At 30.0% G+C, this 19,470-nt stretch overlaps 1 protein-coding gene across 4 annotated transcripts in view; it reads left to right on the plus strand.

Moving 5' to 3' along the window:
• The window catches only part of wdb (serine/threonine-protein phosphatase regulatory subunit widerborst), a 29,672-nt gene that overhangs the window by 5,449 nt on the left and 4,753 nt on the right, over positions 1-19,470 (plus strand). For 3 of the 4 annotated variants that reach the window (XM_089070830.1, XM_089070829.1, XM_011641926.2), the window contains 8 exons: positions 15,156-15,352; positions 15,800-15,994; positions 16,123-16,253; positions 16,378-16,495; positions 16,947-17,222; positions 17,320-17,549; positions 18,039-18,199; positions 19,311-19,470. The exon at positions 19,311-19,470 is cut by the window's right edge and continues 4,753 nt beyond it. In XM_089070830.1, the coding sequence (XP_088926956.1) occupies positions 15,156-15,352; positions 15,800-15,994; positions 16,123-16,253; positions 16,378-16,495; positions 16,947-17,222; positions 17,320-17,549; positions 18,039-18,195 (1,304 nt within the window). In that variant the 3' untranslated portion in view covers positions 18,196-18,199; positions 19,311-19,470. The remainder of the gene's footprint in view (positions 1-15,155; positions 15,353-15,799; positions 15,995-16,122; positions 16,254-16,377; positions 16,496-16,946; positions 17,223-17,319; positions 17,550-18,038; positions 18,200-19,310) is intronic. The other variant, XM_089070831.1, reaches the window with a different exon arrangement.

Raw genomic sequence — 19,470 nt, forward strand, 5'->3', positions numbered from 1 at the left:
ACGTCTTTGGCATGGGGAATGCCTGTGTTGAGCTATAACGAATTAGAAGTTATTGTATCCTAATCGCGGCGTGCACATGTACGATAATACGATGTATAACATGTATTGATAAATTATATCAATTTTTCATTTTACTGAATTAACTAAAAGAGACATTTTGCAATTTTTACTTGCGCCTTGTGTCATCTGCTAACTCTGAATATTTGCTTTCCGGATACGCGTTATGCACACGTTATGCATACTTTGGTTGACATACATGTGTATCAACCAAAAGAAGCGGTCCAAGTTATCGACGTGTGATGACTGTGTAATTCTTTTCAAATTCGTAACTCGACGAGCGCACGAGCAAACGAATGTAACGATTAGAAATGCGACATGCAAGAGACATGCGAGAGAATTTGTGATTAGAGAAAAATGAATATGATTTTGAAACTCCGACGATAATTGTGACTATAAAACCATAAAAACCATAAAAAGAAATGTAGAAAGAAATATAGACGGAATATGTTACTTGCTGTCGTTTTTTCAATAAATATATTTCTACAAAACAACCGAAAGGATATTATAAACTTGGGAAACCATTCGCTCTGACTGGACGAATTGTGATTATTACAGTCGGAATTGACATACAAAAATTTTTCGCTAAACATTATTATTGTTAACAAAAATACTTACAATGTCACAACAAAGAATATACACAATATACAGGATCAGGTGCTTTCAATTTCGGCATTCTTGGAAATAATTACAAAGATGTCAAGATCATGTTAAAAAATAATTTTGGTTATTCAAATATTCACAATTCCAATATTTTATTGATGCAATTGCATAAATTGTCTACTTGTTCTGACATATTCCGCTCTTTTCTATACTCTCGCTCGGTGCAGCTTTTAATCGGACTTATTTCTCTTGGAACTATCTATGACTGACGCCACATATAAATATTACATTTTAATAGAGATTAAATATACAACAAAGAAAAAAAATGTATTATCATTGACTTGATTTTTAATTTATTTATGTAATCATTGTAAGGAACCTTATCACGACTTTGTTGATTGTGTATGTTATTATTTCATAAGAATTTACGGCAGAAATCTCTTCTTCGCAAGGACTATATCATAACTCAGAGCGTCATAACGGATCGATCTTGCTTTTGTTGGCTCAACCACAACTCAAAGTGCTCATCTTTGTCTTTGTAGGATTTATTTTTAGAAGGATATAACAACACAATAAATATTTGTCAAAGTTTGTCTCCGTGGAGGAAAGCAACCATGATATGAATTTCAAAGATTTTGACCATCGACTTTGCAGCTGCAATCGAACATTACGACACTCCCAACAATACGTAAGGTAATATTACTCTGCTACGTATAATTGGGAAATTTTCTCCTTCTCTCTCGTGCATTTATTGCCACCGCCATCTGTATGGAATCGCATCGAAAGGAACTAGGAATTAACATGGCGACCTAAAGGGCTCCAAAAAAAAAGGGGGCGGGGGGAGGAGGGAAGAAAAAGCCACCACAGCAAAGATCGTAGAACCGATCTCTCGTGAGTTCGGCTATGTGGATAACATTCCCGACAAAAAGACAAAAGAAAAAGATCTTCATTTTACTCTGATAGTTTCTCACATAAACTATTCTCTACAACTATTTTGTTACAGAAAAAGGATACTATCCGATGGTTTGCACGAAACTGTTGAGATAAGTTAAATTAAAGCGATTATCCTTTTTTACGTGTTTTTACATGTTTTTTGTGTTTGTTTGTCTATTAGCCTAATTTATAAATATTTTATAGGCAGGCAAAATAAGGCAATCGGTATTGCCGGTGAGACGCGTAAGATTATTATGGAGATAATTCTTACTTCTTTATAAACTAAAGAATGTAACAGTTTGTAAAAAGTGAATATACGTCTTAATAAAAGGAATTGCTCACATGTCGCGAACATCATTTATGAAAAGATTATTGACAGTCAATCAAGGAAAAGACAAAGGCGAGAGGTGAATTAATAGTAAGATGAGAACTATCAAGATATCTTTCTCTATTACGGTATAAATCGACGCAATTTGTTATCACTTCCGACCAGGTTTTTTTTTTTATCAGGAAACATTGTTTCTTTGTGGATTACAGTACTTACGTATTTAAATTATCTCAAGATTCATGTGTAACGCGGAAATATTGGAAATATGCAGTTACATTCCAGAACTACGAGATAATAAAAATTTACATAGAGTATTCCAAACTGTGATTTTTCACGACTTTTCTAATCTGAAGTGATTTTTTTCATAAAATTAAAATGCTCTTTTTTTCGAATAATTTAAAATATCTTTGTAATAGCTGTAATAGCTTTTTAGACATAATAGTTTTATTGAAATTTAGTATAGTATTCAGACTGGACTTTAAAACTCAGAAAGTTTTAAAGTTTAGTCTAAACATGATTTACATCAAGATTTAATACTCAATTTATAAATAACATTATACAAATATACAAAATTATATAGATATATTATACAAATATGTATTGTAATACTTTTACGTTTTTATACTTTCTTTTCTTAATAATAAAAACAGCTTGAAAATTGAAATTTAAGGATATAACCACGAGTTTATAAAGATGAATTGAATTTTATATGTCTTTTATATGTCGATTTTTTAAATGATCAGTGTAATAAATTATCGTGTCTATCGAGTATTGCACGAATGACATTATAGCTTGTAACATAGGGACAGCTGAACGAAAGCAAATAGAAGTGGGATGCAAATAGAAGTTCAGTATGTACTCAAAAATTCGAATTAGTTTCAATGTTCAATTTCGATTTCATAGGATTCAAATAGTACTCGTACAAAAAAATTGAATTTTATTTATCGTACTTGCGCATGGTAATATCCACAAGACTTAAAAAAATTAATAAAGAGGAATTTGAGGATAATAAAGAGATATTTTTAAACAAGATCAAGGAGATGCTATATATCTGAAATAAATTCAAATAATTATATCATCAATCACATGCCACTATTTTTAGTAGACTTACATAACGGTTCTACAACAATTCGATAATCAAACATTTTTAATCGATATCAGAAAGATCCTAAGATCCTGCTTCCAAGGAATTGACTATGTTTTCTTTCGGTTATTTATTAAGATATACTCGACTTATATTAGTATTATTAATGTATTGTTTAAAAAAATTTTTTATCTTAGAATTGTAAATACTCCTCTCTATCCTCTATCCATATTTACTTTTGGAAATGTTATTTGCAATAGAAGATGTATAGCATATAAAGTTTATCTCAATCTATTATCGCTTTTGAAATTTAGTGTAAATAATTATCCTTTTATGCAATCAAGAGACATCCATTCATTAATACATTCATTAATTGTATCTATTTTTTATTTTATTATATTAGTGTTATAATTATAAATAATGAAGATATAATTTAAATTATCAAACTGCAGTCAATATAGTCAATATAGAGGAAGTTTATTTGTGTTATTTATACATTGTCTTCTCTATCACGGAGGATTAATCCTCATTTTCTAGACATCCTATAGACGGGATAAAATTTGAGACTATATATTCGAACAATACATCAATACAAGCATAATGCATAATAATGCATTTTAACAAACAACTGAAAAAAGTCTAAAACTATTACTCGAAAGTAGAATTTTAAATGTTAAATATGAAATCTATATGTAATAAATTCAAATATTTTATATTATCAATCACGCGCCAATATTTTTAACAGGCTTATAACTTATAGTGTAGCTGTTCAATTCGATAAACAAATTTTTTTTTATCGATTAAAAATCCCTCTATATTCGAACATGCTCACGAAACACTCGAGCCCATTTCCAGGAGTGAACGATCCTAACGTGCCGACAATCGTAAAAGTTTTACGACTTCGGCGCGGCACATCCTCTTTAAACCGAACCTTTTCGGTGCTCGATACACCGAATGATATTTCGATCCACGTTGTTACTTTATCATAACCGATATATATCGCTTCTTCAAAAGATAAAAGAAGAAAACTACTCAATGACGCGCTCGAATACGCAAATTGTGTGAAAAAGCAACGTGATGCTCAGAAAGCAAATTCCGACGGATGAATCGCGAAACGTTTCGTTTAACGATCTGTAAAATTTTGAAAATCTGAAGACATCTAATAAAATTCAAATAAATTACACATACATCGCGTTAATACAATATAAATTTTCGATAAATTAATATATTTTTTAGAATTTTTTAGAAATGCTGATATGATTGATGAAAACTTTTTATAGAGAGTTGCTGATTATTATATCATATAATATCTTATAAAATTCAAATAAAAATGGAATGCTAATTTTGCAGATCTATAAATGAGAGAGTTCTATCGACAAAGCGAGTTAGAATTTTTTTTTTTGTAAAAGTATTATTAGATAACCTGAGTGAAGATAGCTCTAACATTGAAAAAATTAAGTTTCTATGGTTCGTTCAATTGCTCATCGTTTGCACATGTACGTATATACATTTCGATTTTTCGTTTGCACACTTCTAATAAGAAAGAGTTATTAATAAAACAAATTTCGGTGAGCCAAGGGCTTCACACTAGCCATCCAATTACGAGTAAATTAGATTAAAAATAGATGAATCAATAGAGTTTCTTTTATACATTCCAAAACAGGTTGATTCGGAATGCCATTTATAAGGTGAATTCAGGAGATATGCGATTTAAATGGAATTAATCGACAGATAGATCGAATCGATAGATTTCCGTTTGCACACATTTAATTAAAAAGTTATTAACAATTAAAGTTTCGATCAGAGTCACTAGATGAGATGAAAACATGATTATTGTATTTAAAATAATTTTAATCGATAGATTTTTGTCTGCATCTATTCTGCGTCCCATTCATTTCTATTCACAATTTTTTAACTAAAATGTGCATGTGTCCGATTTGAATCGTGTATCTCCTGAATTCCTTGACCTTAAACGAATTTTTTTATAGTTTAAAGTTAGCCCCCTCACCAAGATTTGTCTGTTAATTTTTTAACTAAAGATATGCAAACGAAAAAAATCGATCTGTTTCGGAATGTGCAAACGAAAATTCGAAATATGCAAATGATGAGCAATCGAATGAGTTATAGAAACTTAATTTTTTTCAATGTTGGGGGCTATCTTCACACAGGTCATCAAATACCTTATGTAATTAACTTTTTAGTCTACAATGTTTACTCTTCAGCGTTATTCTTGGAAATTAAACTTTAAATTAAATTTTTAACAAGATAATCTCGGTGTAAAAATGGAAGTTTTATTAAGATAAAACTTAAACTTTTGTCGTTTATATCTAACAACGTCTGATATTGAAATAATATTTAACCTAAATTTCAATTTTCTTCCGCATTTTAAAAAATATATATTGCGTCTAACAAACATTGACTTTGGAATATAAATTATATTTATATGTACATAAATTAGTAATCACATTTTTTATGATATTAAAATTAGATGACACATATTGGGACATACACGAATTTATGCAAAATGAAAAGAAAGAAGAGTGCTTGCATACATTTCTTGATTGAAAGTATTAGTTTTTTGAAGTAAGAAATACAGTCACATGTCACGATGTGCTGAGACCATTATATCAGACATAAACACAGTTTCATGCGTCATGCACAAGTGAGAGCATTAACAGTGTTTTTTCATTCAGACTCTCGCGAATGTTCGTCTAGAGAGCATTCCAGCCCACGTTAAGGAAAAGGAGAATGTAAAAATAGGGATAATTAGCGGAATAATTTTGAAGATTCGGTTTACCTAAACAATAACATAGATACAGAGTGTAAAACGGGTAAATTTACACATTTTATGTATGTTTTGTAGACATTTTCTTCGGACGATCTTTATTATTTCTTTTTCATAGTAACAAAATTTAAATGTTGATTGAATAAAAAAATTTTCGTAAAATAAGCATTGAACCGATAAACGATATCCTTCGCGTTCTACATTACTTTTCTACATTACTTTTGGGCACAACATTTTACTTTAGCAACATTTTAATTTCTAAACGTGAAAAAATCAGAATCTCGTAGATAAATATTTTTTTATTGTGGGTATGTGTGTGTGTGTGGGGGGGGGTGCGCGCGCGCGCGCGTGTGTGTTTTGTGACAAAAAATTTTTTTTAATAAAAAATCGTATGAACACACATATTTACCATGATATTTCATTAAAATATAGAAACCACATACACACAAATATATTTTGATTAATTTTGGCTAATTGATGCTAATGGTTATGGTCACTGTCAAGATCGGAATAGGAGTATAGAAATACACTTTTCAGCGGGAGTGAGAGAGTGAAAGTGACATTGTCGCGTCATTCGTTAAGCTGCGTTCGTACCGCGTAATCGACTGCATAATGTACTAGCAAAGAAATTGACTATTGCACGCAAAAAAATTTGCGATTATACAGAATGACGTATTATATATTTTACAAGCAAATATAATTTTTCGATAAAATTGAAATCTATCTCGACATATAGCAAAATATTATGAAAGTTTCTTTTTTTCTGAAATAAATTATTTAATCTTTCAGCTATTATATTAAATTATGTTTTTTATGGGATTCTAAATAAAACATATTTTTTTTTACTTTTATCACTGTAGACGTAATACGTGATAATATCATTTTTAAGGAACTTGTGAAACCGGTTATAATTTTGATGAATTTAATATCTGATGTAAATATTCTGCTATAAATAGACAAATAGGTTATATGTATACATATAAATTCTCGTAATTAACATTCTGTTGCACACAAGCGTTGTATCATAATCAGACATCTTTTGTGTGTGTGTGTGTGTGTGTGTGTGTGTGTGTGTGTGTGTGTGTGTGTGTGTGTGTGTGTGTGTTGTATTTATTTATTATACATATATCTTATGTCATTCGAAAAAGGAAGAAGGATCGTGATGCAATCCTAGAAAAAAAAGAAAAAAAACGATGAATCATTTTCTGAGAGCGATGCTATTATGCGATGTAATTTGAACCGTGGAAACTAAATCGCTTTTCTATATTAATATCTATATAATTATCAGATAAGTAATTGTGTAATTATGTTTTCCTTTTAATGTTATTCGTTGCAAACATGGCATGCCAGTATTTAATTTATGTATATACATGTATATATATTATTATATTATTATACAAGTACACATACAAGATGTCCAATTTAGTGGCTGTATATCTGCTAAACTTGAATCGTGTAAAAAAATGTTTCAAATAAAAATTTAAAAAAATTATGATATTCTTTGATAATTGATTGTGTTTGACAAAATCGTGAAATAAGAGTGATAAACAGAAATAAGCATGTCACAATGTACTCAAGAATTACAGTCATAAACTGCCTCAAAAATGCCACTTAATTTCCCTTCGCCACTTAATTTCACGTGGACACTGATACGAGGCTTGCATTAACATAATTATAGTCTTAAATAAATCTCTAAACATAACTTAATAGGCTATATATACTTGTTCAATTAAAGGAAATGTCTTATCTTGAGAAACAAAAACTGAAAAACAAATTTTCGGTCTGGTCGGATTTTTTTATATTGCTCCCACTATGATTTTTTTTACAGTTTCCTGAAACTCCGTCAAAGTAATTTTTTTCGTAATACTTTTCTTTTATATGTATTAATGTAATTCGGCTGCACTTGCTGTATTTAATAAAAAAAAAACGCTGTCACATAATGCCTCGTGTCAATGTGTCCTATCTTCCTCTACTTTCAAACATCATAGGAGCCATGCATAATATTGTGCTACTTCTTCGTACGAATGCTTATTCGTGAATTTATATAAATTAATAAGTTATATTAACAGAACAGGATTGCAAACCTACATAACGTTTTCGCACGCACGCACGCACGCACGCACGCAATATGGTTTGTTCATTATTTTGTCGCCTATGATATTGCACCATACGTTTATATTTGAATGTTGTTTGCATTATGAAATAAATAAAATCGGTGCATGTTAATCTTTAAATTAATTCATGATATGTAGAATCTGACATGAGTGAATCTGGCATTAATAGAAGTACTACGAATTCTTGCTCCACCATAAATTCCATCTATACTATATTAAGACATGTATGGTATAGATTTTGAAAACTGTTACATACTGTCAATGATTCCAACATCAAATACATATCAACAATTAACTTTTTTCATTAACTTTATTCGTTGATGAAACAAATTTTACTAATTATATATACTTAATTAATAATATAAATTTGCGTAATAATTGGTCATCCAATAATCCGCGTTGGTTAAAAGAAGTTGAAGATACCATATATATAATAGTCGGCAAACGCATAATAGGCAATAAAAAGTAATAAACAGACCATATTATGTGTGTGCGTATGCTTACGTGTATCGTGTGTGCGTGCATACGTAGAGTGTCCTAAAATTCACTACTTCTCAAAATACCACAGAAAAGTTTTCAAAAAAATAAATAATCTAAGTATTTGTTATTTTTCATTTCAAACAGTAGGTTTTGAAATATAATGCTATAAAGTTGTCCAATCAAAAGTCATGATTAAAAAGGAGCGATTATTTATTCGTGAATTGCGGCATTATTTCCATTTTTCTTATGTCTTACTTTTTATATTTTTATATTTTTGGATATTGATACAGAGAAATATATCAAATTTATATACAATATAAGGAGAATGGAAATGAGCAGAAGGAATAAATATGTGCGAGTAAGAAAATGGAAAGAAAATCATCGAAGAAAAAAAAGGAAAGGAAAAGAATATAAAATAGATAGATCAAAGAGGAAGAGAGAAAGCATAAAAACGATGACAGGAAAGACAGGATAAGATGGAAGAAGAAAGAAAGGCAGAAAGAAGGAAAGGAGCAAGATGAGTCGTAGAGATAGAGTACGAGAGAAGGATAAAAATTAGAAAAGAGGGGCGAGAAGAGACTACCTGATGGAAGCCTCCCCCCTCCCCCCTCAGAGAAGAAGTGGTGGAAGTATTGATCCGGAATGCGCCGACGACCACCTGCCCGGAACGCGCTCTTCTACTCCTTCGCCACCCAATCTCCCTCTCTCTTTTCACGCTTTTATCCTCTTCTGTGCTCCTTCTCTGTTTCTTCGTTTACTCTCTATTTTGTTTTCTATTTTTCTCTTTCCATGTCAATCCTCAACTTTACTCTCTTCTTGTTTCACTTTTTTTTAATCCTTTTCAGTCATTTTTCTCATTACTGATTTGTTATACTTTGCTTTCATATTTAAACAATATATTGCTATAAACCAAGTATGTGTTAATAAATGACTAAGAGAATCATAGTCAATTCCTCGGCAACCAGGATCTTGATTGCTAAATTTCTGTATCGATTTTCGCAATATATATTTCCTATGGGTGGGGGGGGGGATAATAAAAGAGATTTTAATTGAGGTATTAAGGTATTTGATTATTAAATTGTTATAAAACCGTTATGTTGTAAGTCTGCTAAAAATAGTGACACATGATATAATTGTTTAAATTTAGAAATTTAGCAATTAAGATCCAGCTTGCCGAGGAATTGACTATAATTCTGTAAGTTGTTCATTAATTTATTTTTCTTTTTTACCGATTTTAATCTTTTTATATCTAGTTTGTTTTTATTTCCATCTTTCTCCAGTCATCTTCTTTCATTCTTTTCTGAACTCTTCCTCTTTTCTTTTCGAATGGTACGAATTGTTACGTATTTTGAAGCTAACGCATAATTTATCATTTCACGACATTCGATCGATCTCAATTCCGACAATCGCAACGATTTCCCACGAACGAAGCTCACACTTTCATATCAGACCTTTCGATCGTTCGTCCTGTACAAAATAACAAAATAACAAAATAATATCGTGAAAGTCTTTTATAATTCAATTAAAAATGGATTTATTTCTGTACAAATACATATCTCTAAATAAATTTTGTGCCACGAATCAATTTCTTGACAATTTCAATTGAATTCGTCAAGGAAGAATTAAAAATCTCAGTGATCAGTAATTAAAAAATGAAACGAATTAAATCTGAAAGAAATTAGATGATAAGGTTTCGATTTGTTTAACAATTATTTTAATCCAAATTTAAATCTCTTAAACAGATTTATCTGATTGAAATAACAATATTAAAATATAGAACATTGTAGGCAGTGTTGTTCTTAGATAACTTAAGATCATGTAGAAAAAATAAAATAAATTATTTCAACTATATTTATCTTACATAAAATAAAGATTTAAATCTAAATTTAAATAAAAGATAAAATTATATATAATTTATCTAGATAATATTTTAAGATAATATCATTATTAAACAAGACATGGAATATAAAAACAAGTGTGTTGTATGACTCGTAAACGTTCCTTCTTATTCGAAGTGTGGATTAGATCAAATCTACTTCAAATTACGCAATTAAGAAAATTTGCATAAGATAACACTTTATCTAATATAAGGTTAAAGATAATATATATTTTAATCATCTAAATAAGGATAACATAAAGTAGCATTTCATCTACTAGTAGTAGATAATTATTTAGATAATTTTATATAGAATAACGGCAAACACTGATCGCAGAATATCTCAAGTGGATAATATATTTATTTTCCTAAGACAGATCTCGTACGCTGTGTAGTGGCGAGCCGCAACGCAGAACATACGCGAGAGTACGTGTCATTATGAATGAAATTATAAATATGTGCATGCTAGATGGATCGCACGCGCACGTAACGTCGAGGAAGAACGGACAAATGAACGAACGAGAGCGTGAGATGCCCAGTGCGTAACTCTATTTTTGGAATCCTTCGCGCTGTGACGCGACACGTCGCAGCAGTCGATTCCCGTTGTACCTCTATTCTTTCTCTCTCTCTCTCTCTCTCTCTCTCTCTCTCTCTCTCGTTTATCTGTGCCTTTTTACTACAGATTTAATGAAATCATATTAAGGTCGTTCAACCGTTCGTGCAACTTGTTTGCTTACTTCCCTCTTATCGAAAGAAATCGCAAGATTTCTCGGTGGTGGGATCGTGTGTCCGGCATCGATTAAACCAACAAAGCCGGGATGAAAAATTAATTACACCTTCACCTCGTTATAACCTGGAGTGTGATGCAGCTTGCCCTACCGTCTATTGTTGCATAAATAGCAATACTTAATTCTAACTCTGCTATTTGTGGATTATCGTAAATTTGCGTGTGATAGAATCTATGGCTACATTACGTCAGTCTTACAGACTTCTGTTTCATTCCTCATTTTTGTCTTTGTTTCCTGCATTTCTTGTCTCTATCTTCCGCTCAATGACTGCGTTTTTCTTCCAATAATAAATAAAACAATTAGATTGTGTAAAGGTTAATTGAAGAAGAAAAATACACGTACGTCTCTGTGTGATGACGATAATAAAACCGCTGCAGTTGCGATCTGACGACGACAATCGTCTAAATATGTCTTGGACGTGTTACAAGCTTGTGTTACCACAGGCGTTATTTCGACCAGCGATTTCGAATGTCGCCATTCAAGAATAACGACAGCAAATATTTGCAATCAGAATGTGGCGATCTGTTCTTCTTCCTTGAGCTTTTTCTTTAGTTTACATCGCGTTTCGACATTCGAAAAAAATCTTTACAGATAACGCGGAGATTATTACCAATTTTTCTCTAGGATGGCCGTTTTATGCTTCGATTTACCTACGATACTTCACATAGGATAGCAACCTGTTACGAAAAGGGAGGAAGTAGGGAGAAAGGAGGGAGGGAGGGAGGGAGAGAGAGAGAGAGAGAGAGAGAGAGAGAGAGAGAGAGAGAGAGAGAGAGAGAGAGTTTGGCATAATTTGATAAAGTCATTGAGGCCATGCCATGTGCCATTATGAAGAGCGAAATTGCCACGGGACGTTGCAACCACGCTATTATCCCCGGAGCAAAGTGAAGCACATGGGAAAAACTGATTAGCTGATGTGTGTTACGCTTTGACTGTATACAGGATGTCCTGTATTTGTGTTAAGCCCTTTACTTGCGATTTATCATATTGCGGGATATCTTTTCTGATATAACAGATTCTGATGGCTTTACAAGTTATTAAAAAATCTCGTTTTATTACGACAGAAATTCCTTAACTTATGCTTTGATAGGTAGATAAAATTTAATTAATCAGATTTGCGCGCGCGCGCGCGCGCGCGTGTGTGTGTGTATGTGTGTGTGTGTGTGTGTGTGTGTGTGTGTGTGTGTGTGTGTGTGTGTGTGTGTGTGTGTGTGTGTGTGTGTGTGAAGCTGGTATCTTATTTTGTGAAAACTCGCTTTCGTTTTAATAATTTTAGAGTTCCTGACAGATTAAGCAAATAGTTCTGCTCATTAAAGCGAAAAATTGATTCGGACAAAGTGAGACACCAGATTCACCCCGTGTCTCATTCTGTCCTAAACGAATTCCGACGTCCACCAATACAAGATTTCGGAAGATTTACGTTTCTATAAGAGTTCTATAAAGAGTTCTGCAAATAAAAGCAAAAAAATTATTTAAATATAAATCAAGAAGAATTATCAATGTAATAATAGACCGAGCTGAAACACAGACCAGTAACTCGGAGGTCCGATTTAACAGATACATTTAAATCGTATTCCGAGTATATTAAAGCATTTTCTAAAGAGTTTGGAGCAACTGGCCATAATGTACGATTTTTAAATAAATACCGAGCAAGCGTCACGTATTTAGACAGAAAAGTATGAGACGCCATTTGGAATCTCGGAGTTCTGATTTAATAAATATACTTTTCGTGTAATTCTCAACATACTAAAACATATTTTAAAAACACATTTTCTGGGCACTCGAGCGATCGTGTATGATTTTTAGATAAATATCGCGTATATGTATTTACATTATTTAGCATGTATTTATATTATTTAGAAATCGTATATTGCTAGTGTCCGAAATTCTATTTACTTCATTTCTATTTACTTCATTTATCAGGAAACTCTAGAACTAAAACGGAAAACGCCAAAACTCTCACAAATTTTTGAGTTTCCACAAGACATGAGACATCAGCTTCATATACATACCAGATTTGAATGAGTTCGTTCATATGAAGATAATTGCTCCTACCCATTTCATTTTTGCATCTTTTGTATTTTGAGTAGTTGAAATATCCCGCATAACAAAATATCGTGTGTGTATACAAATTATTACAAGTGCAAGATATTTCCATTCTTCCTCGAATAAATATTTTCTTATTTATGCTTAAGTTTGTGCATTTTGTTAATTCATAATTTGAGGAAGAGAGAGGTGTTATACAAGCTAGAAGTATTCAATATCGGTTACGATATATGATTATCAGTCGAGTATGATAAGCGTTAATCGACATGCAATAGAAAAAAGAACTCAATTCTAATCCTGAGCACTTGTGAAGCTGGCTGCTTGTGACCGACAAACATGTATGTATAATCAGTGCGCTTAGATGATTTGCGTATTAAATGATTTTAAAATCAACTAGATGAAGATAAGATAAATTTAAATTTATCTTTAAACTTATCTTATATAAGATAAAGATGATTTAAATTTGCATTTATCTAGATGAAAGATAAAATTATACATCATTTATATAATTAATTTTAAACGAGACATAAGATACAACAAATGATTTATATCATTTGATCATATGCCAGTGCGATTACTCTTTTAAATAATTTGTTCGTTGAAAAATATTTGATACAAGCTAAATCTAAAACTTGGTGGGATTCATACTTATATAAAAATTTCGTAATTACTTACCTGGCATCAATTAATGTCTGTTATATGACTCGCAAACTCGTTCATTTTTATCTAAAGTATGCATTTGATCTATTTCAAATTACGTAACTTAAATAATTTGCAAAAGAAAACAGTTATTTTATCTAGCAAGATAAAGATGAAGATAATATGTCGTAATCATCTAGATAAAGGTACGAAAGCCATTTCTTCATTTAGATCATTATCTATAAAAGATAATTTTATATAGATAACGACAAACATTGCGTATAACCTATCTTCACGGCGTATCGTGAAATATAACCTCTTTCCCTCCAAAGTTTTTTCATTATGTTTTCAAACGGAGGAACGTGATAACTTACAATTAGATAAGAGGTACCTAATGAAATTTATATAAATAACAAATTATTATGAGTGTATAAAACGTATGAATTTGTTTTATCTTCTTATCGGATAGGACAAGTTAAATAATAGAAAATGTGCTTCCGATTAAATTTAGTTTTCCGCAGAATATCGAAAAGGTTAATAATTGATTAATTTCACATAGATATACCGATTACCGATATATAGTCGCTCACTCATCAAAAAATTGATTTTTTAAAATATACGATGTAAAGGCAAATCTGGTTAAGTTTCAATTGATTCAATCAGCAAACTCGCTTAAGCAAAATTTGTAATTGTGTAATTTCATCGTTTTTAATTTAATCTTTTTCGTATTGTAAGCAAGTTTTTGTTAAATAACAAATTTTTATTAGTTTTATTTATATTAGCAAAATTGTCTAGTGACCGTTTAATAAATTAATCATTGATTAAATTAATTGGAATTTAAGCGAATTCTTCCTATCCTTAAAAATAGCGAATTTTTTAATCAATTTCGATTAGTTCCTCTTTAGCAAAAAGTTGGCAAAGACAAAAATATTTTTGCTACAAAGTTTTCCTTTTTTCATGAATGATGAATTTTAGTTATATAGGGAATAACAAAATTTTATCTTATTTAATTTCAAGTGAATATCCGAGCTGAATTGAAATGATAGAGACAACGAAAAAGTTTACAATTGAAGGTTGCATTTGATCATTCTGGTCTCTCGTGACTCGTGTGATTTATGTGATTCTAGTTTCTATCGACTCAATTAAATTGTTTGCTTATACATTTACAGAAGTAAAGGAAATGATAACATTTTATTGGGCTCTTGTTCACGCAATGAAGAGTTAAAAATAGCAATTATCGAGCACTTTGCTTTTTGATACATATCATTTTACATATATAATGAATAATGAATTATTTATAATGAAAGAATTATAAATAAGGATATATTGAGATCTGTCTAATTCTGAAAATTAGTTTCTTACTCTCAATAAAAAATTATCCGGATTTTTGAAATTTAAATTAATATTATTTGTTTTTTACAGATGTTAACGCTGCAGAACAAGAAGAATTATTTATCAAAAAGCTGCGCCAATGTTGCGTAGCATTCGATTTCATGGATCCAATGGCTGATCTCAAAGGCAAGGAAATTAAGCGGAGTACGCTCAATGAATTGGTGGAATATATTACAGCAGGGAGAGGTGTCCTTACCGAGCCCATTTATCCGGAAACTATCAAGATGGTAATTAATATAAAAATTACTACAAAGTGCAAGAAAATTACCAAACTGCAGCATAAAATTTCATTCTCATTTATTCTTGTTAATAATTCTCGAAATTTTCGTATATTCTTCGAATTATAGTTCTTGCTTGCTCAGTACATTATTAGAACATTATTCAGACAAAAATTATTCTTTTTAAAAAAGATAAAAATACTTTAGATTTAATATACTAATTTATTGACTTATGTTTAATGTGTCTATAAATGCAATAAATAAGATGTAAAAATGTATCATATTTACTACAGTACTTGCTACAATTATTAAATTATTATTGGAATTAAATATGTATTTAATTATATATGTATTTCATAATGAATATAATAAATAGAATTCATGAATTTATTTAATGTTATGTTATGTTAATGTAGTTTTAAATTATTTAAAATTTTTTTGTGTTTGGTGTTAAAGGTTTCTGCAAATTTATTCCGTACATTGCCACCTAGTGAAAATCCAGATTTTGATCCAGAAGAGGATGATCCGACTTTGGAGGCAAGTTGGCCTCATCTTCAGTTGGTTTATGAAGTCTTCCTCCGTTTTCTCGAATCTTCAGATTTTCAACCTGCTATTGGAAAAAAAGTTATTGACCAAAAATTCGTGTTACAGGTAGAGAACGTCGTATTACATTGTCATTTTTTAATCTCTCTAATATGTATTTTTTATGTATGTATTTTTTATAATTAAATTATTGAATATAAATATTTAGTATAAATTATTGTAATTATACGTTATAGTTATTGGACTTATTTGATTCGGAAGACCCGAGGGAAAGAGATTTCTTGAAAACTGTTTTGCATCGTATTTATGGCAAATTTCTGGGTCTTAGAGCCTTTATACGCAAACAAATAAACAACATTTTTTTGAGGTATCTTTTTGAATGTACAAATGTTATTTTTCCATTTCTATATTAAATCATTTATTAATAATATCAATTTATTTTAAATTTATATCCTGATAATTATGTAACATAATCTCATTATAATTTTTAGATTTGTTTATGAAACGGAACATTTTAACGGAGTTGGCGAACTTCTTGAAATTTTGGGTAGCATTATTAATGGATTTGCACTTCCTTTAAAAGTTGAGCATAAGCAATTTTTAGTTAAGGTACGATTATAACATATTCTATTAAAAGTTGAAATATATCTAAATTTAATTCAAATTTTGTGTGCGTTTTGAAATAATTTGTTTTATTTCTTACATATTATGTTCTCCTACTTAATTTTTAAAATTATAACTTATAATTTACGAATTTACAATTCACTTAAGTTTGATTTAATTTTGAAAAAAGCAAAATTGAAATCAAATATAGCTCTTAGCGTAATTTATATTTGTAAGATATATATTTTTTAATAATTTTGAAAATTTTTCGAAAATATTGAAAAATACATATTCAGACCTTTATTTAATTTATTTTATACATCGTTAATATTATAAAACATAAAAATTAAAAATACTTAAAAATATTTAATATTTTAGGAAGGAATTTAAAGTCTGAAATAAAAAAAAGAAAAATGAAAAAAATATTAAGTAAGCGTTTTTGTGTTGATTTCTTTAGGTGCTGTTACCATTACATAAAGTAAAATGTTTATCACTATATCACGCGCAGTTAGCTTATTGTGTGGTGCAATTTTTGGAAAAGGATGCAACTTTAACAGAACCAGTTGTACGAGGCCTCCTTAAGTTCTGGCCTAAAACGTGCAGCCAGAAGGAGGTGATGTTCCTCGGTGAAATAGAGGAAATATTGGATGTTATAGAACCTAGCCAATTTGTTAAAATACAAGAACCTTTATTCAGGCAAGTCGCACGTTGCGTATCTTCACCACACTTTCAGGTAATTTATATAATATATTTTGCACTAATTCTAACACCTTTACTATTAATTCTAAGAAATTGATTGGAATCATGAGATAATGGAATTTTTATTTCAGGTCGCGGAGAGAGCATTATACTTTTGGAATAATGAATATATAATGTCTTTAATTGAAGAAAACAACCAAGTAATAATGACAATTATGTTCCCAGCGTTGTACAGAATTAGCAAGGAACATTGGAACCAGACGATTGTAGCTCTTGTTTATAATGTTTTAAAAACATTTATGGAAATGAACAGCAAGCTCTTTGATGAACTTACTGCCAACTATAAGTCAGAAAGGCAAAAGTAAAATTTTGAAATTTTTTATATTTTTGTAAAATTTGTAAAATTGTAACATTTTTTGCTAATCTGTAAAATTCATTGTATTGTAATTCTTGAAATAATAGTCACTGTTTAGCTATCAGAAACAACTAAATCGAGTGATCTGATGATTTCTGATAGCTAAGCAGTATATCATTACTTCAAGAATTATTTTACACTTTTACATAAATTTATTGGACAGATATTTTACTTTCTGATATTTTTTATAAGTTTTAAGAATATAAAAATATCATCTTTTTAAGGGAAAAGTACAAAATAAAGCTATACAAAGCTATACGCAGGAAAGTTTTTACATGTCATTTCTCTCCTCTGACGTCATACAACCCATGTCGCGCCGCGAAAGAACCGAGCCTTAATACTACATTAAAAATCTAGTGAAATCTATCTAAAATTGTATATACATAAAAAAAATTATTTACATTCTTCCTTTACATATGTGTGTCTAAATTATAGAGAGAAAAGGAAGGAAAAAGAAAGAGACGAGATGTGGAAGAAACTGGCTGAATTGGAGATAGAACGACGTAACACTCTCGAACGTAATGCTCTTGCAGCTACCTCCAACAACCCAGTTCCTGCCACTAATACATCTATGACGCGAACCCGCCCCTGAGCTGGTAAGAATATTATTTTCATTTTTTTATAGAGATATATATAAAATATATAGAGTATCACATAAAATTAGTAATTTCTTGGTGGGCAAATAAAGCATAAAGTTATAATGAAAAGTCCTTTGCCATTTTGCGACTTTTGAAATATAATTAATAAAATAATAATTAACAAATTAAATGTAAATATAAAAATCAAAATGTTCAAACAGAAAATAAATAATACAGATATTACTCGGTCAAGCAGGATAAGCGCCTATTAATTGTTACGTTTCAAAGACACGTAAGTAAATAAGCACATAATTAGCAACAAAGGTTATTATGGAATGCTAACATACACAATTATTATAGAATGCTAACACTTGTATTCTTGAATTTAATCTCCTTATAATAAGATGTGCAACATTAATTAGTAAATAAATTCTCTGAGCAATTGAAGTTGATTTTTCTTTGACAAAATTTATTAATTAAATTGTTAATTAAATACCTATATTTATATTTTTTTATTTCTAATATAAAATCATAATCATATCATAAATACTATTTGAGTTTACTGTTGAAGTTTTGTTCCAGCAAAATCTAAAATCAAAATTATACAAATGATAAAGATTTGTTAATTTAAAAAGTAGAATAGAATATTTTATTTACTTCAGCTGCAAAAAGCCAAGAAGAGGACTTGATTTACACTTTTTAAAAACACTTAAAAAACCGTTTTCAGCCATCATATCTTTCACATTTATACATACATGCTGTCTTATCTATAGAATTTATATAATTTACATATAATATATACATAAATCTACTTATACCTAATTATCTACTAATTTTATAATTCATATACCCTGTTAGTTGATTACACTCCGTAATTTCTTTGATTTATCACTTATATACTCCTGCTATTTATTTACTATCTATTTCGTATTTTATTTCTCCTTCCTCTCAGTCTCCTCAATCCTTTCATCCTTTCTCCTTTTTAATTCTTTTTCCCTCTTTTTCCACAATTCTTTTAAAATCTTGTAATTTATAAAACATTGTTGCTTGAGGAATATTAAAAAGATAAATATTTTTTAATATAATTATTATATTAATATTAAATTACTTTTTATTTTTTCTGTTCTAGGTCGAAATATGGTATCATGCTGCCTGATTGTTAGCTCTTAATTTACGTCGATTGTCCACATATTACACGCAAAAAATTCTTGTTAGTGAAACGAAGTGATTCATGAAAGCATTCTTGACATAATGTAATTCATTTTATTAGTTGTGACTGAAATGACAAA

This window comes from Pogonomyrmex barbatus, unplaced genomic scaffold, assembly GCF_055798465.1.
Source record: "Pogonomyrmex barbatus isolate J1 unplaced genomic scaffold, ASM5579846v1 scaffold11, whole genome shotgun sequence".
Taxonomy (NCBI): domain Eukaryota; kingdom Metazoa; phylum Arthropoda; class Insecta; order Hymenoptera; family Formicidae; genus Pogonomyrmex; species Pogonomyrmex barbatus.